We start from the raw sequence: 26,317 nt of genomic DNA, 5'->3' as shown, positions 1-26,317 counted from the left end.
ACAAAGTTTTATTTTTTGAGAGGCCGTGTGCGTCCCCCTAACAAGCCGGTCCACACACACCCACACACGTGTGTCCCTACCGGACACGGGGGGCTCCACTTCCCCCGGAACACCCTCCTACCATCCTTCCCCAACCAATGGGAACTCTCCAGGAGTCTTGTAACTTGAGTCCCCAAATGGGCCTAAATGAACAGTAGGAGCCCAATTTCCATATGAATGTAATACTTTGCAGTGGCTCCTAGCAGACCAGCATTTCCCATCCAGGTGTACAGCTCAGAGACGGTTGGGGGCAGGTATTGTGAGATGTGTGTGGCTGCGTTTGTAACAGCAAAGTTGAGACTGCCCTTCTGCAGGGATGGGTTAAGTAGCTACCACACACCTGGGAGATGGGGTACAGGCAGCCTTCGCAAAGAACAATGTAGCTCTGTCTGCAGTGCAGAGATCTGGGATGCCGTGTGCTGCTAGGAGAAGCCAGGAGTCTGTCTATGCAGAAGAAGACATTAGAAATGTCCAAAATCACATAGTACTTGAAACTTCCGATGTGGCAAGAAAACATATTTTTGTTTAGTCTCATCCTCTGGGTGAGTATGTTAACCTATTTCTTTACTAAATGGTTTGTGTTTGCCACAGAACTGTGCCTCAGGAGTGGGACTATGCCTGGTGCTAGGTGCTGAGTTCTTGCTGTCTTTTAATGGTGGTGCTACTGTGTTTTCTGTTTGGTTGTCTGCAGTGCTGGGGATGAGCCCAGAGCCTCACCATGTTGGGCCAGTGCTGCAGCCCTGAGCTACACCCCAGCCCCTGTGTTCTCTCCTCACAGGGCCGTCCTACCATGTACATAGCGAGGCTTCAGAGTGGTCTGGGGGATGACTGGGTGGGTATTTCCACATTTCAGAGAAAGCAAAGGCTGCGAGGTTTAGCTTGTTGATTTGCCAAGCACACGGGGCTGAAAGGACAGCCGGGTGAGCAGCTCTCGGTTCTTCAGTGGGTACTCACTGGTCCTGGTTTCTGGGATGATGGTACCCTTTCAGAGTCCTGGGCAGGAGGAACACAGGCCTCAGGTGATGTGGCTGCCCAGCCTCAGGTGTGGCATTGAGAAACTTGGAAAGATGATTCTTAATGCTCTGGAGCAGAAATATCTTCACCCATAAGGAGAGGAGGCCTATTCACAGAGCAGGTCAGAGGCAAGCCTAGCATGTGATAGAGGTGGCATGTTGTGGCTGCAAATGTGAGGCCAGCAGCCTCGGAGCCCTGTTCATGGCGTGTCCCTGTTGGACAGTGACACACCTAGACGAATCCAGGTCCAGCCTTCTGTGAAAATCTGGCAGGAGCTACCGGCCTGTGCCCCAAATGCACCTAACATTCAAGGTGCAACATGCTGCTTTGGTGGCCTTTGGTGGCCTCATCCATTCCCAGGAGTCTAGCCACATGGCCTCAGGGCTTCGGTACCCCTGATTAGTATGTTGAATTACTTTCAAGATGTTTTTGTAGGGATCTCCTCTCAAATGTGTTTCTGACCACTTCTTCCCTCCTGAAGGCAAAGAGAGGGGCTTTGCCTCTCGATGGCAGAGCGCCTGTCCACATGGTGCGGCTGGGCCCCAGCCCAGCAGCACGTGCACAAGAAGACTAGATCTGGCTCTGCCCTGTTTTGGAGAAGTGGAGTTTGTTTGTTTCTTATATAATGGAAATTGTGACACTGTTCATTTCTTCTTTTCTCTAACCAGAGAACAAGGTCAGTAAGCCTTCGACTAGCTAAGCTCCTGGTGCAAGTGTAGGACCTGGAATTAATGCCCCTCTGGACCCAGCCCTCTCACGCAGTCCCTCCCCCTGGTGGGCTTTGGTGGCCTCATCCACCCCAAGCGGCCTTTGGTGTGGAGAAGTGCATTTGTGGGGCGCCTGCCTCTGTGGTTCCAGTGGGGTCTTGGGCTCTAACATGCTCATCCGGTCCTTCTGCAGATGAAGGTGTCACCTGCTTCACTGGCCAGTCTGTATGAAGAAGATTTTAAGCAGGACATGGCAGCCCTGAAGGTAAAGTGTGTGGTTGGCTTTTCTTTCCATGAGGAAAGTGTGCTGGGACTGTGAAGGGCAGCAGTAGCTGACCTATGTGTTCCAGAGCAGTCCAGTCTGAGTGTATGAGGACTGGTCCCAGTGTGCCACTGTGAGACCGAAGGAGGCCGACAGACCCAGGATCGCACAGGGTGCAGTTCGCTGGGGCTTACAGGCAGCAGCATGATCCTGTGCAGCAGTAGATGAGTTGGATTCGTGCAATTTGGGTCAGAAAGGGGCATATTTATGGATTAGGACAAAAGTGACTTCATCCTGGTTAGAGTGGACCTGGTTGGTCATAAACTAATAGAGTTCCTGGTGCCAGGGTCCAGTTGCAAAGTCCCACGCACCACTTACGGCTTTGTTGGTCTATACTTTGCTGGGAAACTTTGGGCAAAACCGACTGGGGCTGCTCTGAGGCAATCATGGAGTTATGACTCAAGCATGGCTGTGGTTAGGTCGAGCTGAACCCTATGCTGTGATTTAGAACAAGGGAAACATGGTTGTGTGTCTGCTTTCTTCCAGGTTCTCCCTCCAACAGTGTACTTGAGAGTAACTGAAAACATTCCTCAGATAATCTCGTTCATTGAAGGAATTATTGCTCGTGGGTGTGCCTATCCAACAGTAAAAGGTAGGCTTTATGTTATCAGAACTGGTCACTGAGTAATGCTGTCGGGGTTTCAAGAAGCTGGACACATCCAAGTTGTGGAATAGGCTGAGTGCTATATTGTCTGTCCTGCAGCAAAACTGTGCTGGGGTTGGTCTGGGTTATAACTCTTCAGTAGAGCACATGCCTGTCAATCCCCCACATTGCAAAAAAAAAGTTCTGGGATTTCCCACTGTGTGCGTCTCCCCACGAAACTCTTCATTTCCCTACCCCAGGAGAAGATGGGCCTGGAGAGCTGGTCTTGTACCAGTTTGGAATCTATGGGAGGTCTACAGGCATTCATTGTGGTCTTCTTTCAGCTTAGCTTTGTATAACAAAGCTTGGGGACAAGAGCAAGACCTCCGAGACATGTCCTTCATGTTAGAGTTTATCCCTGGGCCACTCTCTCCATAGGTACAAGTTAGTTGCCTGTGACACCTCAGCAAGCAGAATCTCTGAATGAAAGGTGCCCAGGGTGTAGTCAGACTGAGATTCTAAGTCCCTGTTAATTCTGGCTTTAAAATACAGCAAAAGGGGTCAAGTGAAGGATGCCATCTTCTGTATTTAAATTCTAATAACTCGTTAGATATCAACCTTGAGAGATGCTGATATTTCAGACAAGAAGTGATGAATGCCCAACTATCTCGTGAAACAGGCAACGTCTACTTTGATCTGCAGTCAAGAGGAGACAAGTATGGCAGACTGGTCGGCGTGGCACCTGGGCCTGCTGGAGAGCCAGGTGGGTGCCGAGCTTGCCCTCTGGGCCCCCAGCCTCAGCCTCACGTGGGTTCCAGAGAGCAAGGTCTGAGCTGGGCCTTGACTTGCTCAGAAATGGTGACATGGGCCCTGCCTGATCATGGCGTGTGGCGTTCAGCAGCAGGTGCAGCGGTTCCACCTGGCCCTGCTCTGAGAGCCGAGCTGCTCACCCACTCTCCTGTTCCCCTTGGTGTTCGTGGCGTGATAGGTACATTTCGACACTCCTGTGGCTTGCTCCCGTCATGTACTGAGTCCCCACCAGCACACTGGGATCTGTTATGTGCTGTCTCCACTCCAGACTAACAAGCAGAAACCCAAAAGATAAGTTGTCCAAGATAGCCAGGTGTACTATCTTCTTGTCCTGAAGACTGCCATTTAAACCTAATTATTGTAGCATTATTTATGTGACTTCTCAGAAATTGTATTTGTTACCTTTACCCTGCTCCCTCCATAGGGGGGCTACGAGCAGGTGTTAGGGTACCTTCCGGGTACAGGGATTTGTGAGAGTTATGCATTCTAGTATCAGCTGCAATCTTTTATTTTATTTTGATGGACTTTATTTTTTATTTGAGCTGTTTTGGGTGCACAGCAGGATTAAGTGTAGGCTTCAAGAGTTGCTATGACCTCTTCCCCTGCAGCGGCTGACCCTTGCCCATTGCCAGCATCACCACCAGAGTGTCCATTTGTCACAGTCACCCAAGGGCATAGCTTAGAATCCTCCTAGTGCCATGGGTTCTGTGGATTGGACAGATGCAGAGATGGCATGGCCCAGCAGTTATGCCTGCACACCTCTGCCCTGTGCACCCTCCCTGGTGACTGCTGGTCTGTCACTCCCTCCACTGCTTTTCCAGTGTCCCAGACTTGTGGTCCAAGCTTTTCAGATTGACTTCTTCCTCTTAGTCATACACATTCTGGTTCCCTCTGCATTACCAGGGCTTGAGGGTTCATTTTTCTTTGATACTGAATAATCTTCCATTGTCCAGGTACACTGAGATTTTTTTAATCCATTCATTCCCTAAAGGACGTCTTGGTTGCTTCCAGGTTTTGGCAGCTGTAATTAAAGGTGCAGTGAACACCTGTGCACAGGTTTTTGTTTGTATGTAAGTTTTTAGCTTCAGGTTAATTCCAAGGAGTGTGGTTGCTGGATCATATGGTAAGACTACATTTGGTTTGTAAGATACTGCCAGATTGTCTTCCAAAATGGCGAGCCAGGTGTACTCCCACCAGCAATGAAAGGGAGTTCCTGAGCCAGGTGCAGTGGTGCATGCCTATAATCTCAACAACTCAGAGCTGAGGCAGGAGGATCACAAGTTCAAGCCTCAGCAACTTAGTGAAAACAAGCTGGGGATGTAGCTCAGTGGTAGAGCACTTGTCTAGTGTGCATAAGACTCTGGGTTCAATCCCCAGTCCTGCCCCACCCCCCAAAAAAAGAATATAAGAGTTTCTGTTGCTTCACATTCTTGTTGCAACACTTTTTAAAATTAAAATTGTTTTCTAATACAAAAGCAAATATGAAAATACAAAATTAGAGTATAAGTTTATACAAAACAAAGATAATATATGTATTCATCTTTGCACACAAATGAAAACTGTGTTCTTGTTTTTTGTACTGGAGATTAAATCTAGGGATACTCTACCACTGAGCTACACCCCAACCCTTTTTATTTTTTATTTTGAGATAATAGCACAGGGCCTCACTAAGTTGCTGAGACTGGCCTCAAACAGTAATCCTCCTGTCTCAGCCTCCTAAATCACTGGTATTACAGGTGTGCTACTGTGCCCAGGATGAAAAAAATTCTAATGTTTCAGTATATGTCATTTCAGAAGCAAAAGGGTTTTAACGTCTCAATTGTTGTAATAACCCAATGAAAAATAACATAGACTTATGCCCAGCTTAGTGGCGTGTTGGGTGGAGGCTCCTTGGTCATCTCTGGTGAAGGGATACAGCAGTGGCACCAATCTAGAGACCCCAGGGCCTGTGTGTCGCACCCCATCCCAGCCCCGCCTGCCCTTAGGAGCAACCACTGGTCTATGGCAGTGTCACCTCCTCACCTTTCTGAGCAGGGTCCCCGCACTCTGATGAAGCTGAGCTGTGCTCCATATTCACATCCTCTGGGGTGTTTCTGGCCTCTGTGTCCCTCCCTCACTTGCCCCGTGTCCCGTGGCCCCTTTCCTCAGTGGGACTTTGTAATGGGCAGTGGGATCCAGGAGCCTACTCTGGTTATCAGTCTGCAGGTGGAGACTTGTAGATGGTCCTTATTCCCCTCGGGGCACCAAGGGTCTCTGCCTCTGGTTGGGTCCCCTCTGCTGTGCTAGGCACAGGTGCTTGTCACAGAGCTGCCACACAGCTTGTCCTCGTTCATCTGTGGAATGCTCTGTGTGGACAGGTTGCCGCCTGGTGACTCCATGCACAGTCTTTGTGGAGCTGGTCTCAGTGTTGTCCTTGGAAGGTGACCTGTGAGGGCTGGCTGTGTCTGAGTCGCTGGGAACGCTCTGTCTTAGGTGTACATGCTGCATTTCAGTGCTCTGCCCAGGCCTCTTTCCTCTGTGCCACTCAGCGTGGGCGCCCCAGGTCTGCACTCAGCATTGGCTGTCTGGTGCCGTCCAGCTCCATTTGCCCATCTTCCCACGTCACCCTCGCCCTGGCCGTGTTTCTGGCTCACCATGTCACCCCGCCCTGGCCGTGTGTCTGGCTCACCTCCCAGGAACTTCTGAAGGAAGAGCCCCTCTGGGAGCAGTTTTCTGAGCCCACGCCTGTTGGCAGGTGGCCGTTCCCCCCCACGTTAGCCTGGCTGGAGGTAAAACCCATGGCCAAGGTGTCCCCTCACACCTCCACCTGTGTCCCGTGTTCTCAGCATAGCCCGCTGACATTAGGGCAACAGCTCTCTCCATTTCCTGGGCCCCGGGCATGAATCATTCTACCTGCTTGGTTCCCAGAGGACTTTCCTTTGTCTTTGAAGTCTTGTCGGGAACAGTCGGCATGTTCCAGAGTCCCATTGACCCTGACAAGGGTCTGGTGTTTGCTCTGAGGAAGCCCGCCCTCCTGGGGGCTTTCACGGGCTCGACATCACACCTGCCTCAGCACTCGCGGGCAGAGGGGGAGTCACGGGGTGCTGCACCAGTGGAGCCCCCTTGAGGTCAACAGGGAGGTAGCGCTGGGGGGACACAGGTGACCTGGCCCAGAGTGGGCAGTCTTACACAGAATGTCACTGCTTGGGCACCTGCTGTGTCACCTGATGTGACAACACACCCTGTGACCTGGATAAAAGGTGGCCCTTCCTCTTCAGGGGACTCGTCAGAGCATCCAGATGGGAGCACCAGGAGCACTTTAAGCAACCAAAGGGCGAGTGAGCTGGCACAGGCCTCCCTCAGAGTGGCCCCGCTGGCCTGCTCCTCCACGGCTAAGCAGCTGCGGTCAGAGGTTCTGGGCCCCACTCGGACAGAGAGTTGCGTTGCAGGAAGTGCAGTTTCATCTGAGCCACCTTCACGTTGCCGGCATTGCTTTCTGCACCGAGGGGCCTGTCGTGGCCTCTGGCCAGCTGCTCCCCTTACCCGAGTGCCTGGCCACCCTCTTCTCCACTAGTCTCTGGATTTCTGTCTGTGGCTCTGTCTTCACTTCGACCTCCTGCAGGGTGGCCCCTGCCCTTCCATGCTGCTGGTCCTGCTCTCCAGCCTGCAGCCACCAGTGGCACTGCTGTGCTGTGGCTGTGTGACGTTTGTAAGTGGAGACGGTTGAGGCAGTGAGAGCCACGAGGCAGTGAACTGGAGCGGACCTCAGCACTCGTCAAGTGCAGAGTCTGTAGGAGTCGCTGAAGCGGGTGGGCGTCCTGTGGGAAGCATGCCGTGTAGGGGCGCCCCACGAGTCGGGGGTGTTCTCCAGTCTGAGACACGAGGCACATGCTACGGGGACTCCGGCATGACTTTGGACACAGCATCAGTCTTCGGCCGGACTTCCCTTCCTTACCGTGCGGTTGGCCCTGGGTGATTTCCTTTGCACGCTGTGATTGTCGACATTTTTGGAAGAATTATTCTGAAATTCAGTCTCTGACAAATAGGCTTCCTCAAGGAGAAGGAGGGACCCACGCCTCAGCTCGCACGCCCTGGTCGGCCTTGCTTGAGGACGCCCTGGTGGCTGGCTCTGCCACCCCGTCCCCTGGTGGAAGACTCGCTAGTCCTCCATCCCTCAAGGGGAAAGAGCCAGGTGTACAGCGGGAAACTGAGGTGTTAGGAGGAACGGGGTCTTTGGGATGTGCACGCGCCATCTCACTAAGGTGCCTTTGGTGGTTCACATCGGCCCCGCTGATTAACCATTTGTCATTGGCAGGGGACTCAGACAAGCGGCACGCTAGTGACTTTGCCCTGTGGAAGGCAGCTAAGCCCCAGGAGGTGTTCTGGGCCTCGCCCTGGGGGAACGGCAGGCCCGGCTGGCACATCGAATGCTCCGCCATGGCCAGGTAAGGCTCCCGGGGCTGCGCCTGGCCGAGGACATGGGTGGGAGCAGGGAGCCAGCACAGCCTGGGTGGGCAAGGGCTCCCTTGGCATGACAGCTGCGAGGGAGGAGGGGAACCGAGCCAGGGCTGGCTGGCTTTCCACACAGCGGGTCCTCTTTCTAGGAAAGGCTGCCCTCCGGCGTCTTCTGGGTTTCCTTCACTCACCCCAGGTTACCTTCTTCCGTGGCCCAAGCACGGGGTGTCCCCGTGTGTGGAGGCAGAGCCCTGGGGCAGGAGGCCCTCAGCCAGCCCGTGGCACCTTTGGAAATGTCCTTAAGCATTTAGGAACACCTACTCTGGGCTCCTCCTGTCCCTGAGCAGTGGCATTGAGGCCCCGAGTGGCACTGCCGCCTGCTCTGCCGTTCCCGGCCTCCGTCTCGAGGCAGAGGTGGCACCGGGAGTCAGCCCTCCTGTGAGCCTAGGCACACCCAGCCTCGCTTCCCCGCCAGCCCTGGTAGCTCACTGTGTAGGTGTGCAGGTTGGAGGCCGGGTGAGCGGAGCCCAGCGGAGCCACAGAGCTGGGGAGGCTGATGGACTTTTTCATCTGTGGCCATTAGTTACAGTTTCAAAACTGAATGAAAAATTCTCCTGATTTCATAGTTCTAGCTCTTGGGGAAGTTGGAAACCCACTAAATCTCCCTATGGACAGTAAGAGAAGGTAATTTTGTAAGTTTTTTTTAACTGTATGTTGAACCTGGAGCAAAGAGAATTCAGTCTCTGCACCAGGATGAAAAGCTGTGAACTGGGGACTTGTGGCAAAATTTCAGTTTTCCCTGCTGCCTTCACACACCTCAGCATGCCAGTTGGTTTGTGTTGACATGCGTGGGTTCGGTGGCAGAGAGAGGCTGGAGGGACTCGGGGTGAGAAGTGGTTCGGAGGACACGTTACGTGAACTCAGTCCCTGCTCCGCTCCATCTTGCAGCATGGTGTTTGGAGGTCACCTGGATATCCACTCAGGTGGGGTGGACTTAGCGTTTCCCCATCACGAGAACGAGATTGCACAGTGTGAGGTCTTCCATCAGTGTGAGCAGTGGGGAAATTATTTTCTACATTCCGGTAAGTAATGACTTGAAACTACTTTGTTCTCTTTCTGTTCTGTCAATTCTGTCACATTTGGAAATACATAGGTCAGCTAATAGGAGACGGACTTGTCGGAATCACCTTTGGATTTTAGCCATCAGTCACAAACTTGGACTGGAGTAACGGACACACCTGTTTGGAACTGACTAGGATGTGGAAACTGTTTTATAGTGCTATTCTGTGTGAGTGTCTTTCAAGTAAACCATCAGATAGACCTTCAGAAGCTTGCCTGGGGATAGGACATTTAAAACCCCACTCTTCGGGGCACCTGCCTCTTGCGCTGCAGCATGGTCGCCAGTGCACCTGTCCTCCTCAGGACACTGGCATCTGCTCTGCTCTTCACGGCCTCCGTCTCAGAGCACAGCAGCACCGTGGAGTCAGCCCTCCCGTGAGCATGGCGATTTTGGAACTCACCTTGATGCATAAGAAGATTCACATGTTCAAGTTTTGATAAAGGCCATGGGGCCAGAATTACCAGGTTTTCCGCCCCTTGGGAAGGACAGCTGAGCTATTAGACAAAGAAGGCGAGTGTGCGGTGGGGCAGGGCTGGGGGTGCACACATCAACATCTAGTAAACGCCAGCTGTGAGTCCCTGCTTGGATCAGGAAGTCAGGTTGTCCCCGTTAGGAGACGGAGCATGGGGACATTACAGTGCATCAGGTGGGATTCTGGTGGGAGGGAGCATGGGAGGCCGCTTGCCCTGAAGTGCACTCCTACTGTGGTCCTTTACCCCACTCCCTGGAGGAGGCGAGGCCCACACTGCTGCATCCACCTTTTGGACGGCTTCTCTGGAAGGGCTGGTTCATTAGTGCGGAGCCTTGGGCCTGGACTGTCATTCGCAGACTTGACAACTGCCGACTATCGACCCCTTCCCCGAATTCAGCAGCTCCTGAAGGCCAGTGATGGGGCCTGCTCCACGCACGGATGCCTTCAACAGAATGGCCATCCATTTCAGTGGTGCTCACGCAGGAGAGAGGTGCCACTGCCTGGGGATAGGACATTTAAAACCCCACTCTTCGGGGCACCTGAAATTTGTCACCAGGCAAGTGTCTGTTCTCCATATTAGATCATGTGCAAACGAGTGTCTCCACCTGAGCGTGAGGACTTCCAAGTTGTGTCCTCAGAGAGCAGATGTGCACAGGGCCTACTGAGAGGTCCCCACGCCACATCTCAGGGCCCTGGAAATTGGTATCACTGCACCCCCCATGGCAGGTTTGGGACAGCTCACCGTGTGGACTGTCTGAGACAATGGAGATCCCTCTGCGGACACTCTGCTGTCCCTTGGGTGGGTGGGGTGGGGTGCGGGTGACCTTGGAGCCCACGCTCAGACATTGTCGGCTTCTGTCGGGTCCCCATGAGCTGGGTGCCCAGAAGGTAGCAGGCCAGGCCACCTCTGAGTGTGGCTGGGAGAGGGCTCTTGGCTCCTACTGGCTCAGTTGGAATCTCCTTGCCAACGTGACTCCACACTAGGAAACCAGCGGTGTCCCTGAGTCCCCCACGTTCCTAGGGTTTCTCCTCAGCGGAGAGAGGACAGAGCCGTGGAGTCGAGGGTAACTTCATCAGTGGGGCTGCTCTCAACGAGCCATGGGCTGGGAGCGTGGAGCCGCAGGAACGTGCCGCTCACCACGTCTGAGCCCTGGCAGACCCAGAGCCCAGCAGGGCTGCTCCTGGGCCACAGGCCGCTCTCCTTTCTGTGTCCCACGTGGCAGAAGGGCTGAGGATCTTTCTGGGGTTCCTTTTATAAGGGCATCGCTGGGCTTCAGGTATGGTTTGATGTGTCCTCAAGGGTCCACACGTGGGAAGCTTGGTCCTCAGTGTGGTGGTGTTGAGCTGGCGGGGCCTTTAAGCCGTGAGTCCTGGTGGAGGTGACTGGTCACTGGGGACACCACCTCAGAAGCAGCTCATAGGACCCAGGTTGCTTCTGCACGGGGATCATTAGAGGAGGGAGCCTGCCTCTTTCCAGTCTCTGGCTTCCTGTCTCTCAGTATGATTGCTCCCTCTCATGCCACCATTATGATGCCATCTACCTCACTAAAGCCAAGCTGATGCCAGCCCCATGGCCTTGAACTTCTGGAACTGTGTGCTAAATAAACATCTTTTCTTTATAAAGTAGTTAGCCTCAGGTATTTCATTATAGTAACAGAAAACAGATTAATACACTAATGCCACTCCTAGAGGCCTTACTTCATGACCTCACTTCCCAGGCTCCACCTCCTCCACATCCTCGGGGCTAGGTTCCACATGAGTTGGCGAGGACATAAACATTCAGACCTCAGCAGACATGTCTGATTTTCCAGATGCTGTCAACATTTAAAATTTTAATTATGCTTTTGTGTGTGACATGTTGTTTAGAGCCACCTGCTCAAGGTTACGTATCTTTTTGGAAGTCATATCTTACCAGTTTTCAGAAACAAAAATCTTGGAACACCCTTATTATTTGAAGTTGTGTTAAAAAAGAGGAAGAAGCTTCTGTTAGGTACAGTGGGGCCCTCCCTTGGAGATAAACTGTAAAATTGTCAGGAAGAATTCCGGGTTCAGATTTAAATGTTCCTTAAGTGGGTCTGGCTTTCCTCCTGTCCTTCATGCACACAGGGTGAAGCCACCCTGCAGTGCAGAGAAGTCTGGGAGGCTGTCCCTGTAAGATAGCGGTCCCACCTGGAGCCACAGGCTCGTCCCCGAGCAGCCCAGCGCTTTCCCACTGCCCCGCTGTCGGGAGAGGGCTCATGTCCTCTGTGTCGGATGGGACATGGCAGTGTTTCTGGGTCACAGGACGGGAGTACAAAGGTGCCATCCATGTCATGCTTGGCCGTTGTCCTGGGTACCCTGTGGTCATTGCCCAGGGTGTCAAGGGTGTCCCTGGAGCTGCAGAGTGAACATAGGTGTGACACGTCCTTGGGGGAGTGAGGACTGGAGGCAGGAGCCGTCGTGGTGCAGGGCCGACTTCTCCCGCTTCTCCAGGGAGCACAGCCTGGCCCAGCCTCCCCAACCCTCCCCACCTGTGACTCAGGGCAGCAGTGGCAACAGCTGGGTGAAGGGCCTCCTCACCCAGCTCAGAGGGAATGCTTCTGTTTTTGTTTCAGGGCATTTGCACGTAAAAGGCAAAGAAGAAAAAATGTCCAAATCATTGAAAAACTACATCACTATTAAGGTACTGTGCTTGTGTGTCCTGAGGGGACGGCAGCTTCAGCACGCTGCCCCAAAAGTATGAGAAGCATTGGATTTGGGGTCCTTGTTCGCCGCTGCCACCTCCTCCCAGCCACCGTGCTCTTCCTGGTCTCAAGGCCCCAGTAGCCACCCTCCTGGTGGCCTCTGCCTGCCCCGCTCCTGCTCTGCCTCTGGGTCCGCCTTCGCCTTCCTCCTCGGCGTTCCCAGAACAGCACCTCTTTCTCCCACTTTTTTTCTGTAAGTTTTAGCTCTTGGATGGTATTTGCTAGAGTCCATGTCCCTGGCCAGCCTCCTCCTGCTAGTGTGGGCTTCGGCCTCCTGCTGGTACGCCTGGTGTGTGCTGGCCTTCAGGAGGCCCAGCGCTGGCTGGCTCCCTAACAACCTGGAAACACTGTGGTGGTGATGACCCAGGGACTGTCAGTGTGTGGTGGCAGCAAGAGCAGACGGTTTGATTGCTACCCCTGTCTTTGGGCCTGTCTTTAAAGTTAAATTTAGTTTTAATTGTGAAATAAATTGATAAAGGTAGTCATCAGAGCATCATCACCTAAATACCCAACCACTGCACGCTCCTCCCATCAAATCTGAGTGAGCTGACAGGGACAGCTCCTCGAAAGAGCATTGATACACGCTTCTCAAATTTTAAGTTTTCAGTTTTATCAAAGTTTCAAACTCACAGGAGAGAGTTGAAGGTGACATGCAGAGGCCACCACACATGCTGCAGTTACTGGTTTGCTATGTGGGGAAGACATGCGTCTTCACCTCCAACCCATCAGAGATCCTCTGGCTGCAGCCTGAAAGTGACACTGGCCAGACAGACCAGCAGGAACAGACAGGCCCAACCTGTGCACTCTGTAGACCGGCAGGAACAAGCCAGGCCTGTCCCCGCATGGACTGCACAGACCGGAGGGAACAGACGGGCGGGCGCATCCCTGTGTGCACTGTGCAGATCGGCAGGAACAGACAGACCAACTTTTCTTGTGTCTGCTGGTTCTCAGCAGTTCCACATAACCCTTAGGCCAGGAGTCATCTTCTGGGGGACCGCATTCCCAGTGTGCCCGTGCCTGTGTGCATGCTCACTGTGAGGGCTGGGGATACAGCGCAGTTGGTAGAGTGCTTGCCTCGCAAACACAGGCCCTGGGTTCAATTCCCAGCACCACACACACACAAAAGTATCAGAACATACATTGCAGACAGCAGGATGCCTCTGTTCCACATGCAACAATGAAAAACAAGGATGCTTTGCTACGTAATCTAGATACCTACAAAGTCAGCAGCAGTCTCTTCGTGTTACCAATCTCTCCATTGGTCCCCAAGCTGTGTTTTATAACTTTCTTCTCGTGTAAAGTCAGGATCCAGTCAAGGTTCATGAGTTGTATTTGGACGTTGAATCTTTTTAGTCATTTAAGGAAAGTTGGTTTTAACAGAGAACATAAAACTGCCATGGTGATCCCTGTACAGCTCGGGTCTGCCAGGTGTGCCGCCCAGGTGTGCCGCCCAGGTGTGCGGGAGCTCTCCAGGACATTTCCATCTTGCAAGACCAGAACCCTGCTCCACTGGACAGCTCCCCGCTCCCCCATGCTACCGTCCCTGGCAGCCACTCTCTTCCCGCTTCCCTGGCTCGGGCTCCTTTGCCGTCTCGCGGCATTTGTCCTCATGGCTGCTTACTTTCACTCATCATGATGTCACGGCTCGCCATGTGGCGTACCAGGACCCCCTCCAAGCACAGGCTGAATCGCAGTGCACTCTACCAACTGTGCTGTATCCCCAGCCCCGATTTAGGTCTGTGATGTGCAGCTGACTCAAACTGCGAGCGAGCATTCCACGTTCTGGGTTTGCCTGCATCTTCATGGTGCCATTTACCTCTGTGTCTTCTGTGTTCTCTGTGACTGAAGGGAGGCTACAGGCCTGATGCCATTCACACTGCTTCCAGTGTGTGTGTGTGTGTGAGTTCCCCCTCCCTGCTTGTCAGTGGCAGGCAGAGCGGTGTGTCTTGCACAGCTGTGTTTCCTCCTGATAGTAGGTGCTGGATCTTATCACAGAAGTGCGGGAAGGACACACAGGACAGGGATGCACGTGGCGGAGACCCCCAGAGGTAAAGCAGGGGAGGTGAGTCTCCTGCCCGGTGTCCCTAGCCAGGTTCCTCTCCTGGAGCAGCCATTGTAGGCGGGCTCTTTGGGAGTCGAATATCTGTGACACTTCAGATTTTTTATTTATTGATTTATTTTTTGGTGCTGTGGATTGAACCTGGGGTGCTTAACCACTGAGCCACATCCCCAGCCCTTTTTATGTTTTATTTAGAGACAGGGTCTCGCTGAGTTGCTTAGGGCTCGCTAAGTTACTAAGGCTGGCTTTGAACTTGTGACCCTCCTGGGATCACAGGCTGCATCACTGTGCCCCACTGCAGAAGTGCTTTGCTTGCAGCTTTCTCTGCGCACAGGGCTTGTGCACCTTGGCTCTTGCTTTGTTCACATGATTAATCTTTGGCGTGGTCCCTTTCTGCCATGTGGAGCGGGCTCATCCTTTGGAATGGCTGAGTGCCCACTTGTGGGTGCTTAACTGGTTGAAGTGAGCTCCCGGTGATTGCCATTTAGATCATACCAAGTTTTCTGCTAGGGGATGTGCCTTTCAGTTTTTTGTAGATATTGCCAACTCGGCACTCTATTTTATTTATTTATTTATTTATTTTTAGTTGTTGATGGACCTTTATATTTTAAAATTTATTTATAGATGGTGCTGAGAACCGAACTCAGTGCTTCACACATGCCAGGCAAGTGCACTACTGCTGAGCCACAGCCCCATCCCCGACACTCTGTTTTTAATGACCACAGAGTGAGTCTCGGTAGTGATATTCCATGATTCATTTCCTTCTTGTGGACTTGTCCACGAGACCTTGATTCTGTAGCCCACAGTACAGTGGTACACATCCTTAACTAAATACTAAGTGCCTCTAGTGCTGTCTCTGGGCGTCCACAAGGGATTGGTTCCAGGAGCCCCCAGGGATGTCAAGTCCCTTAAGGATGCTCAAGTCCTTAAAAAGCCAAGTGTGCACACCAGCCTCCCACACACTTGCAGTCCTCTCTGGACACTTAAAATACCTAGTAAGAAGTCAGTGTTAGGCGGGCAGTCATCACATCCTGGCAACAGTGGCAAGGAGAAGCCGCTGTTTTTGGTCTGCGGTTGTTTGCATCATGGGTGTGGAACCTGCAGACTTGGAATGCCATCTCTGATGACCAGTACTCAGGGTGAGGCCTCAAGGTGGACTTGTATCTAGACGCAGGTGCTAGATACAGCCTGGTAACTCAGCATAAGTGTATGGAAATGCCCACTTTTCAGGTCTCCTCCACATCAAATTGGAAGACTTGTATTCAGATTAACGTTTGTTTTGTTAATTTGGTGCTGAATTGCATTGAGATTATAAAGATACATTTCTTTATCAGCTGCTAAAGTCATCTGAATGTATATATATATATATATTTTTTTTTTTTTTGCTTTTTTCTCTTTTATTTTTGACTAGTCTGCATCTGCCCTGGACCTGTAGTTCCCGGGGACCTTAAGCCATTTCACCACATGTTAAAAATGTTAATTGACTTTCTGGTTCCAGCAGAAGAAAGTCCCTATCACCCTCATTGCTGCGGAGACCATAGGTAGGCTCGTATCATGGTTTGCATGGAGATTTTGGGTCTTCCCAGAAACTTGCTGGAGCCAGAGTCAGTGTGGAGGGAGCTCAGCCTCAGCCTCTGCGCTCAGGCAGTTCTGAACCCGACCTTGCCTGTACCGCACATCACAGAGTCTTTGCTGTTTCTTCTTTAGAGTGGTAGCAACACCTTTGTTGTGGGTCATGTGCAGGGGAAACTACAAAGTGCTAAGAGCCGAGGGCCTGGCTTCCAACCTGGGGTTGACGGGAGCACTCTCCCAGTGCTAGTTCATCCCCTGCGAGTGTGCACCTGGAACCTCATGAGCTTGCAGTGGTTCTCAGGGCTTGTTGCTGTCACCGTAGTTTGGCCAGCGCTCCCCACATGTCACATTCCTCCCACTGAGATTCTCCAGCCAGACTGTGTCGGTTTGCTGTGACAGCTATGGCCAGTTGTGTGATGTAATCAGGGTAGTACATGAAAATTGGTGACAGCGGTAAGTGCAGAGCAGAGGCACAGTAAGAAGTTCACGCCCATGAACAGCATCACAATTCAGTCCCCATAATGACGCTGCACATCACCCCCCTTTCTGTGTTGTTCTTTGGAATAGTCCGTAGAACTGAGTGCCATAGAAAGATCGGGTTCTGGATTTCTATTTGTACCCTTTACCTAACTCAGTAAGAGTGCACCCCAAGTGGGGAAAAGAAACAGTCTTGATGGTTGGGTGTCTCAGAAAGCGTCCACAGGTTTGTGAGCACACGGTGAGTCTGGTTGCAAATGGAAGGGACATCCGAAGCCTCCTGAATCCCTCTTGGGATGAAGCAGAGAAGATGACTACCCAGAAAACACAGGGACTGGTTCTTTGTTGTGAAAGGAAGCAAAATTTAAACTAGAGAAATTCATCAAAGATGAAATTTCCCTAATATTGCAATTTTAAGATTGTGTGATTAATGGCACCCATGTGAGCAAAAAGCAAATGGGGCTGTGGCTGAGGCTCTGGTAGAGCACGTGCCTAGCATGTGTGAGGCACTGGGTTAGATTCTCAGCACCACATATAAATAAATAAGTGATAAAGGGTGATCTACAGCTAAATATATGTGTGTGTGTATGTGTATAAAAGCAAACAGGCTAGGTCCCTAAGCACCAATGCCACAGAGTGGGAGAGGGCATGGATTTCAGGGCGTAGGTCCCCGAGCACCATTGCCACCACTACATCTGTGACTGTTGACAGCTGGGTGATGAGGTGTCCCAGGCGGGTCCCAGGAGGCAAACCCAGCTCCTGCCCCTGTGTAGGCAGCTCGTAGCCTCACATGCCAGACGGAAGAGCAGCAGTGCACACACACCCCCTGGCACAGCTGCTGGAGGAGGCTCTGCGGACACGGAATAAAGGAAGCCACTCCAGCATGAGGCAGAGGCTCTGGGCTGAGGCAGTTCATGTCTATGCTCACAAGAAGGAATCTCAGGAATTCCAGCGTGAGTGAACAGTCATGCCTTGTGCCAGCTAGACTCCCCAGACCTAGACCCAGGCCCTGAGTCCTTGTGCTGCATGTTTGTGGGGACCCCTACACCAGGGCCTTTACCCCAAACCGTAAGATCAGACAGATGGTTCTGGAAGACATGGCCCGTGAATGGGGCCCCGTGGCGTGCAGGAAGGCACCATTCAAGGGTTAAAACTGGGGTCAGAGTTCCCGGTGGACACAGCACCCAGGACCCAGTACTGCAGCAGGGTGCAGTGCAGGCAGGGCTGGTGCAGCCTTGGACATTTCATGGAAGGCTTGGTTTTGAGCTCTAAGCCTCATCTTTTTGTCTCCGTAATTATGTCACCTCTAGGCACGCTGCACATGATGAAGCCTCTACAGTGCTCCTCATTTCTCTGCTAGTCTCTTGACGGCTCTCTTGAGTCACTGCATTGCATTGGGAGCAGCCTGTTTCCACGGACATGTGGGGACTTAAATAGGAAGCAAGTTGGACTGAAAACCAGATGTGACTGCATGTGAGTGAGTCAGGTCGGCCTCAGTGTGCACGACACTTTGGACAGAGAGTCCCTAATGAGTTGTGGTTGTTGGTGACAAAGAAATAGTCTTTATTTTTTCTACAGTTTGGAAAAGAGCACATGGGAGAGGGACAGGTGGCACTTGAAATCCCAGGGTCATTGCTGAAGGGGGTCAGACTAGACATGGCCACACACACACACACACACCAGGCAACCTGGTGGTGTCTGCACCCTTCCTTGCAGCATGACGTTTATGAATACACACAGGCGTGAGGTCACAGGGACGCTGCTGATACCAGGGAGGAAGACACGCACTGCTCACCTGCAGCCTGCAGCTGGCTGGCTGTACTGCAGTGCCACCAAGCAGCACGGACGGGGGCTGGAAGAAGTCTGCCGCCCTGGCAGGCGTGCCAGGGCCCTGATCGTCTGCTGTGGTCAGTTGCTGACATTGCTCATGGAAGGAAATGTCACATTTCAGTGAGAGGTTGACAGAACTGACGTGCGACTATTTAACCATCTACGCAAACTCTCCTCTCCCCTCCTAAATTCTCACCTCCTAACTCTCCCAGGAGGTCAGGAACCCCTGGATTGGGGACTGGCCCCACAACTTCCTGATGAATGCTACCCTGGATGAGAATGGCTCCCCACCTCAGGCACAGACAGAGTAGAACCCGGCAGGTTGTGGGGGTTCCCACCTGGCAGAGGCAGACCAGAACCCCTTCATCCTCAGGAAGGACCAAGCCCCAAGCAGCTGAGTCTGCAGCCTCCTTCCTCCTCTGCAGCCCAGCGGCCACAGGACAGCGCTCCTGGGCAGGAGCAGGTGAGGCTGCCCCACACTTCCCGGGGAGGCCTCCCACTCCAGCGTGATTTAGCTTTCTCTGGGAGAGCTGCTTAGTGTCCAGTACAAGGACAGTGTTTTCTACTTCATCAAATAGTTGGAGCTGGTCTCCATGACTCGGCCTCCCAGGCCATTTTGTTTACCTCTGCTGCCCCTCGTTGGCCCCTGTGTTATCCCATGGCAGGTAGGAGGAACGGCGAATGGACTGCAGGTCCACAGCCCCCGTGGGGCTCACCACATCGTTGCTGCCTCAGTGGGTGAGGAGAGGGGTTGGTAGAATCTGGAGACAACTAGCAGCTCCTCCCCTGCAGAGGCTCTGGGAGCTGGTCAAGCAGGCCCAGGAGGCCTGGTGAGAAGCTTTAGGGCTGAGTAGCCACAGCTCTGCTGTCCCAGAGTGAACCTGGTGGCGGGGAATGAAACAGGGAGACCCTAGTTCCTTTCCTGGGACAGAGCCTTCTCCCTTCTCTGCTCTGTGCCCCACGTCTAAAGTGCTGACCAGCACATGGAGAGGTTTTGTTGAATGTTGGCTGCTTTAAGGGCCCCTGCTTGTCTCCCCATTCTCCTGCTGTCCTTTCTAACAGCAGTCATCGTTCACCACGGGCAGGCTCTCTGTGAATGGCCTCTGGGTAGCCGAGGCTGGATGGTCTCCTCTTGGAGAGACACTTGGTGTGTCCTGACCACAGCATGCCGTGGGGTGAGCAGGCCTTTGCCCCTCGTTGGGACACTGGGCTCGAGCTCTGATGTAGCGCGTGCTGACCGTTAACGTCGGCTGTGCCTTTCCTTGACTGTCTCCTTCCCCTGTGTGTGGCCAGCTGCTAGTGTGGCCGTGCCTCCTCGCCAACCCTCCCTGTGCCCAGCACTGTCTTATCAGTCACTAGGCCACCTGGCAGCAGGCGGCCCCGTGTCTTCACGACACAGACACAAGTCCCCAGGGCTCACAGCAGGACAGTAATCTCCCCTTGAGACTGTCAGCAGGAATTTCAGGGCATGTGGGCTTTTCAGTCTCAGTCTTTTCCACAGAAGTGAAACTGAACAAACAAAATTCCACGGGAGAAATCATCAGGAAAAAAGTGATCATGAAAGTTTGGAGACAAAACAAGTGTTTATAAAAATCCCTGATTTCTTGCTGTTTGGATCACCCTGCTCAATTGCAGTCACTGCTGATCCCTAAGTGACACATGCTCTGCTTATTCCTCCCTTTCTAGGACTTTCTGCAGACATTCTCCCCCGAAGTCTTCCGGCTCTTCTGCATGTGCAGCAGCTACAGGTCAGGTGAGCTGGGCACGCCACCTTCCCGAGCCTGAGAGCCCCAGTATTTCATTTATAACTTGGAAAGGACAGCATCTGGGGAGAGCAGAGCACAGGCCAGTGGTGAAGTCCCTATTTTGGTCTGTGGTTGCTTTCGTGTCTGGAAGGTCCAGCTGCTAGAAGAGAACCTAGAGGAAGCATTAGGATGTTTCTAACCCCAGCACGCCCCACGCCCCAGAACCCTTTGTTCTGTCTGCCCTTACGTCGTCGATCATTTAAACAAAGCCTCTCAGGTGGAAAGTAGTAGAAGTTCTCTGTGGGCCACCTGTCCTTCAGGGGAGGGGGCCTTTGTGTTGGGGCAGCTCTGTGGTCACCGTTCCTGGAGGTGGAGGTGTCCTGTTCTCTGCTGGTTTCTGCGTGCTGTGAGGAGGGCCTCTGTTGGGCCCCTCCTCAGTGTCCATCTTCCTTCTCAGCCATCGACTACTGTGACAGCACCATGCTGGAAGCCAGGCAGCTCCTGCTGGGGCTGGCCTCTTTTGTGGAGGACGCACGTGCCTACGTTAAGGGGCAGCTGATCTGTGACCCCGTCAAGGAAGACCTGCTGTGGGAAAGGTAGGCCCACAGCCAGGGTGGCTGACATCAGCACTCCTCCAGGCGCCACACCGGGCCACTTGCTAGAGAATAGAGGCAATGTGGAAGCAGGACACTCCCAGCTCATGATGCCCCTCATTGGCTTTGTGGCCTTGGGCAGGCCTGTGGTGTCACTTGTGGGTGGCTGTGAAGGTTATAAAGAACATATACGCCTGGACTGGTTTTGCCTGGACTTGGCAGAGTGGTGTCCCCATCTCTGTGACTTCACTGTTGGATGAGTTCATCCATTAGAAAAATGGGCACATCACAGCAAGGTGGGCCCACAGGACTCTGTGACTGTAACTCGAGGGTACCCAGCCCACCAGTGCCCTCCAGTTGCCTGAGGAGGAATGTGGCTGAGGGCTGGAGACCAAGCCTCACCTAAGGGGTTGGACAGTGAGTGGGAGGAAGGGGCTCTCACATTTAGTAGGTGCATGTTCTGCTACAGCTGCAGTCCTGCTGCCTCTGCACGGTGACTGTGCTCATATTCATTCCATCCACTAAACGTGAAAGTCTTGGGGTTCACTGTGGGTAGAATATCCTGGGAGGGGAGACACTGAAGGTCAGTGGACACCAAAGCCTCTCTCTGGAGACAGGAAAGGCTGTGGCCAGCCGGTCACCTGTTTGGGACATTACTAGGACATACACTCCAAGAGGGATTCCTAGGAGGATGAAGCACCTGGACTCTGTTGGAGTTGATGGGGACGGGACTGCCTGCCGCTCCAGCTGTCTGGCAGCCCAGAGTGGTGGGCCTGAGTGTAGAGGTGGCTTGTGTCTGGAGCTCAGCCAGCACCTTGACCCCGTCCATGGCAGGGGACGAAGGAGTACAGGTTACCTGTCGTGGGTAATAATGGCTCTGCTCACCAGTTCAGGAGGTACAAGAAGGAAACCCAGGCATAGAGGATGGTCATTTGCATTGAGGCAGAGAGGCCCATCTGTACTTGGTGTCAAAATAGCCCGAATATCAGTGGCTCAACAGTGTTTACTTCTCCCCGTGGATCAGTAGAGGGCCTCTCTGCATCGTCACTGGGGCCAGGCTGATCAGCAGCCACCATTACTCCTTTGATAGTGCTTGCAGCTCATGCACTGGCCCAGAAGTGGCCATCACTGCTGCTCACCATTGCCAGGCTGGCCCCAGAGCCCCACCTGGCCTCAAGGTCACCCAGAAGCCCCTCCTTTTATTTGCCAAAGCAAGAGTCTAAAGGCGGGTCAGGAGAGAGCACCGGTAACAAATGAGGGGCCAGTGCCAGCAGAAAGGCAGGGAGATGAGGACACCAGTGACAGCAAGGGAAGTGGCTAGCAGTAGGAGAGGGCAGAGACGGGGATGGCAGGACAGGGACAGCTCCGGTGTCCGGAGTATATGGGGGACACACAAGGCCACCATGTGTAGAGGAGGAAGGCAAGAAAGGTACCATGGAGACCCCTGGTCAGGGCTGGGAGTAGAAGGTTGAGGATTTTGGCTCTTGGGGAAGTGTGACTGCAAAAAGAGATAGCAGAGGCTGTCACAGAGGGGACACAAGTAAGGACAGGTTTTGTTCATACATTCTGGAGAGGGACCTGGAACAGCAGGGGATAGTGCAGTCGAGGGTCCTTGGTGACTGGCCAGGATCCTGAGGGGAAGAGGCTCTCACTGTCGTGGTCCTGGCAACTCTAGGCCCCTGAGCCCTGCTGCCCAGAGGAACTCTGGGCATGTGTTCCCTATTTACAGAGCTGAAAGTCACAGCTGCTGGGGACCAGTGTCAGGAGCCCCCAGGCAGGTCTGGCCTGGCCCGCCTCATGCCCCTGCGGTGAGCCCACCTGGAGCTGGCAGCTGAGTGCTTCCACTCCTCCTCTGCTCCTGGGGCTGGGCTTCTCCACAATGTCCCATGGCCCCTCACCATCAGCAGGTCAGACAGGGCTGAGCTCTGGTCCCCCATGGCCCCTCACCATCAGCAGGTCAGACAGGGCTGAGACCTGTGGCCCCCTAGCCACCCCTTTCTGTGATGAGTCAGTTGAGGGGCAGCTGCCATCTTAAGTCATCACTTCTCACTGTCCTCCACATGCTGGGCACTCAGACCCAAGGGTTCAGGCACGTCCACTTGAGAGTTTTCATTTGGCTCACACGACTTGCAGCTGATGTTATGTATGAGGTTCTGGTGAGACTGTGCGTGTGACTTAGGAGGGGGTCCCCACAGTATAATTCTTGGCCCTTCTTGGGGAGGGGTTTGAGCTTTGCATGGATTGGTGCCTGGCCAGGCCCAGGTCCTCGCTGTTCCCTGTGGGAGTAGGTGAGTCTTCCTTCTTCCTCAGGCTCACCAGCACCAAGGAGGCCGTGAAGGCTGCATTGGCAGATGACTTTGACACACCCAGGGCAGTTGGCACCATCCTGGACCTTGTGCACCATGGGAACAGACAGCTCAGAGCAGTCACTAAGGTAACTTGAAGGACACACAGCCCTCCATCCCACTGCTGGATGTGACAGGTCAGGGGTTTCTCATAAGGAAGGAACAGGTGCCAACTCTGCCAGCTGTCTGGAGAGACATGTTTATTGTAGCTGGCAGCATCTGGGTATGTACCAGTGAGCCCTTCCTTCTGCAAGAATCCTGGAGTTCCTGCTGGTGTTGGTGGAGACAGCACCCTATGCCTCCAGAAGTAAATATGGGAGTACACACAGCACATTCATGGGTTCCTGGCACACAGAGGGCATGGTTGCCACCATAGGTACTGGGTAACCCTCTCTGTGGTTTGGAATGGGGTGGATTGGAGCTGGTTGAAATGGGGAGGAAACTATACTTTGGGACCCCAACTCCATTGGCCACCTAACAGGGTCTCAACCTTTTCTGGGCCTCAGGGTCACCTGTAGGACCAGCCCTTTGGAGTATGCCACCTCTTCAGGTGCAAAGTGTGCTTGGTTCTCGGAGGAGCTTTCACTGCCTACTGCACACACAGCACTCACTGAGCTGTTTAAAGGCAACACCAAGTACCAGGGGCCACACCAGCAGTCCTTGGTCATGAGGGTGTCCAGGGTAGGGAGGTTGGGTGGCCTCTGAGTGTTGTGCCTCAGCTTCTGCTGCTCCATGGGTTCCCAGAAACAAGGCTCTGCTGTCACAGGGCCTCTGCGCTGGTGCCTGCCATATACCTTTTAGGGTTCTCAAATTCAGAAATCCAGCCCAGTTCCCATGGCCTTCCACTTACCCACAGCCATGCTAAACCCACAGGAGCCTGAAAGACGGGTGCATCGAGGCCTGGAGCTGCCCAGCATATGCTGGGTGGCATGGCTTGCTGAAGAGACTGGGGTTGCTGGAGCGAGCTTGTGTCCTCAGTCCACAGAGGGGCCGCTGAAGGCTGCTCTGATGTGCGCTCTGCCGGCCTTCAGGCTGCTCTAAGAGCCATTGTGGTGCATTTCTTCCAGGAGCCTGGGGGTCCCAGGAGCCCTGCTGTGTTTGGTGCCATTGTCTCCTACATTGAGCAATTTTTTGAGACTGTTGGAATTTCTCTAGTAAAACAACAGGTATGTCTTTATCTTTTAAAAAGCTCTAGAGTACCTACATGATGGTTCAATAGCTGTTTTTCCTTTTTATTTTTTTTAATAATTATTTTTTAGTTGTAGATGGACACAATACCTTTATTTTATTTATGTATTTTTATGTGGTGCTGAGGATCAAACCCAGGACCTCACAAGTGCTAGGCGAGTGCTCTACTGCGGAGCCACAACCTCAGCCCATTTTCCTTTTTAAATGCTCATTTTAGGGATGACTACAATGCCAAATTAACATTTTATGTTCACGTATTACTTTTAAAATGTATTACTTTTCTCAAAAAAATAAACCCACTCAAGCCAATACCTCATTGGCACTCTGCTGAGGGCTGACGTGTGAGCAGAGCCAGAGTCTGACCTGAGCCACAGTCTTGTTTGGAGACTTGGAAATTACAGAAAGATGACACCTACAGGAGTGAACACTGTCCCCAAGTCATCTGAGAGAAAGCTGCTGGCCTGAGTGCGAGACGTGGTGGGCTGCCACTAGCCCTTCTGGTCTCAGGCACCCTGCTGGCTTCCCCACGCCCAGAGAGGTCTTCCCAGCTGGCCCAGCCTGGCTGGGACTTTCCTCAGTCTGGGCCCCAGCGCTGGTTGTGCGTCTCTGACAGGATGGCAGAACCAGGCCCACGTGACCTTTCCTGGTGACACATGGACCAATTCCTGAGGGCGGGGCTGCCGGGCTTCACTGTGATGGGCTTCTTCCTATAAGTGGGAGGCTGTGCGTCCTCCTCACTCACGGCCTCTCACTTCTGTCAGCACAGACTCAGGTTCCCTGTGTGTCGGCCCTCATGGTTTGTGGCTAGTGAAGCTTCTGGCCCCAGGCCATGTCCATGGACATGTCCTTGTGGTATTACAAGCTCGAGGCTGCAGCTCTGTTGGCTGCTCCCAGGGAGGCCTTTTCTTTGCAATGGGTTTCCAGATGTGTAGACGGAGCACAGGGTGAGCTGGCAGCGCCAGGCCTCATAGGGTGCCATGTTGGGGCACTTATACGATCGAACTTCACTACATCCATCTATGTTGACTGCAATTCAAGGACCACCATCAACATCTTAGTCCTTGGCCCCTCCACAAATCCACTCATGAAGTCTCCCTGAGCAGCTGCCACCCTGTGCGCATGCCCTGCACACCCCTCAGTGCAGGAGCTCTCCATCCTGTAGGGCTGTCATCCTACCCCTGGGGCTGCCTACTGCACGGGCACCTCTGGACCCCATGTGGTCCCCTCTTCCTCCTCACCTACCTTACACTGCTATACCCCAAAGTACCTACACCCAGGACTGATCAGGAAGGATGAGGAAAGAGCCAGTAAGAGTCCTTTCTACATTCTACATGCACATGCTTTTCTTATTAATACAGAAAGGCCAGCACTGAGCAAGTGCAGGATCTTCCTCAAGGTGGGCTGAACCCTGCCCTCTCTGGCTGCACTGCAGCCTGTCTCTGCTGAGGCCTTGACAGTCTCTGTCAGGGTCTTCTGCTGGCTTTGGGGGTAGAGCTGTTTACTGATTTAACAGGGGACTGCCATTTTTGCTCAGTGACCTGCACCCAGGAGCCCCCCTGCTGCTTGGGGTCTTGGGCCTGGTCCCTGGTCCAGGTTGCCCTCTGTGCCCCTGAGCCTGGCTCCTCTCTCGGGACTTTTACTACTATGAATTCCTTTGACTGTTTTAACAGAGGACTATAGTATCTCCATAGCAGCTCCCAAGTCTGGCTCCTTCGGGTACCTGCCCATCATCTGGTAGACTGGCTCGCCTTAATGGAGTCCAGGGTCTGTCTGGACACAAGTCTCTACTGACCTGAAGTGACCAGGGCTTTACAGCAGTACATTCATTTTTAGACAAGGCTTTCCAGAGTCTGTATAGTGAAAATATACGTGGCCAACTTGTGCCTGACCCTTATCAAAACAACTCATTCACCTTCCCCCACCTCAAGGCTGCTGTCTGGGACTACTTTACACTCACATTTCTGTAGCAACCAATGTCCTCTTTTATTGTGAAAGTAGTGATTGAGGGTTGTATGAGGCTTTGTAGACTTTGTGAAGTTATAAAACATGGTTCATTTTTATCTCCACAGCAGGGGTAGAAATTGGGGGTGGAGGGAGCCATGACTTCTAAATCTGGTTTTCACGGGAAGCCCCACTTTTCATGATGTTTACCCAGCTGGTCACAGGCTGAGCAGCTGCCACCCTGTGCACATGCTCTGCGCACCCCTCAGTGCAGGAACCTCTGTGTTGAATTAGTGTGTATGTGCACATGAACGCACAGTAAGCCATTCAACTTCTACAGCAT

At 53.0% G+C, this 26,317-nt stretch overlaps 1 protein-coding gene across 6 annotated transcripts in view; it reads left to right on the top strand.

The window, feature by feature from the left end:
* The window catches only part of Cars2 (cysteinyl-tRNA synthetase 2, mitochondrial), a 38,923-nt gene that overhangs the window by 8,913 nt on the left and 3,693 nt on the right, over nt 1–26,317 (top strand). For 4 of the 6 annotated variants that reach the window (XM_078016336.1, XM_040281715.2, XM_040281716.2 and 1 more), the window contains 11 exons: nt 1,954–2,025; nt 2,569–2,674; nt 3,345–3,428; nt 7,770–7,899; nt 8,858–8,991; nt 12,096–12,163; nt 18,536–18,625; nt 19,849–19,915; nt 20,365–20,503; nt 22,811–22,934; nt 23,913–24,011. In XM_078016336.1, coding sequence (XP_077872462.1) covers nt 1,954–2,025; nt 2,569–2,674; nt 3,345–3,428; nt 7,770–7,899; nt 8,858–8,991; nt 12,096–12,163; nt 18,536–18,625; nt 19,849–19,915; nt 20,365–20,503; nt 22,811–22,934; nt 23,913–24,011 — 1,113 coding nt within the window. The remainder of the gene's footprint in view (nt 1–1,953; nt 2,026–2,568; nt 2,675–3,344; nt 3,429–7,769; nt 7,900–8,857; nt 8,992–12,095; nt 12,164–18,535; nt 18,626–19,848; nt 19,916–20,364; nt 20,504–22,810; nt 22,935–23,912; nt 24,012–26,317) is intronic. The other 2 variants (XM_021729575.3, XM_005316983.5) reach the window with 1 other exon arrangement.

The sequence above is a fragment of the Ictidomys tridecemlineatus genome, chromosome 6 (genome assembly GCF_052094955.1).
Source record: "Ictidomys tridecemlineatus isolate mIctTri1 chromosome 6, mIctTri1.hap1, whole genome shotgun sequence".
Classification (NCBI taxonomy): Eukaryota; Metazoa; Chordata; class Mammalia; order Rodentia; family Sciuridae; genus Ictidomys; species Ictidomys tridecemlineatus.
Note: the sequence above shows the minus strand (reverse complement) of the source record. Positions and strands in the feature narration are given on the sequence as shown.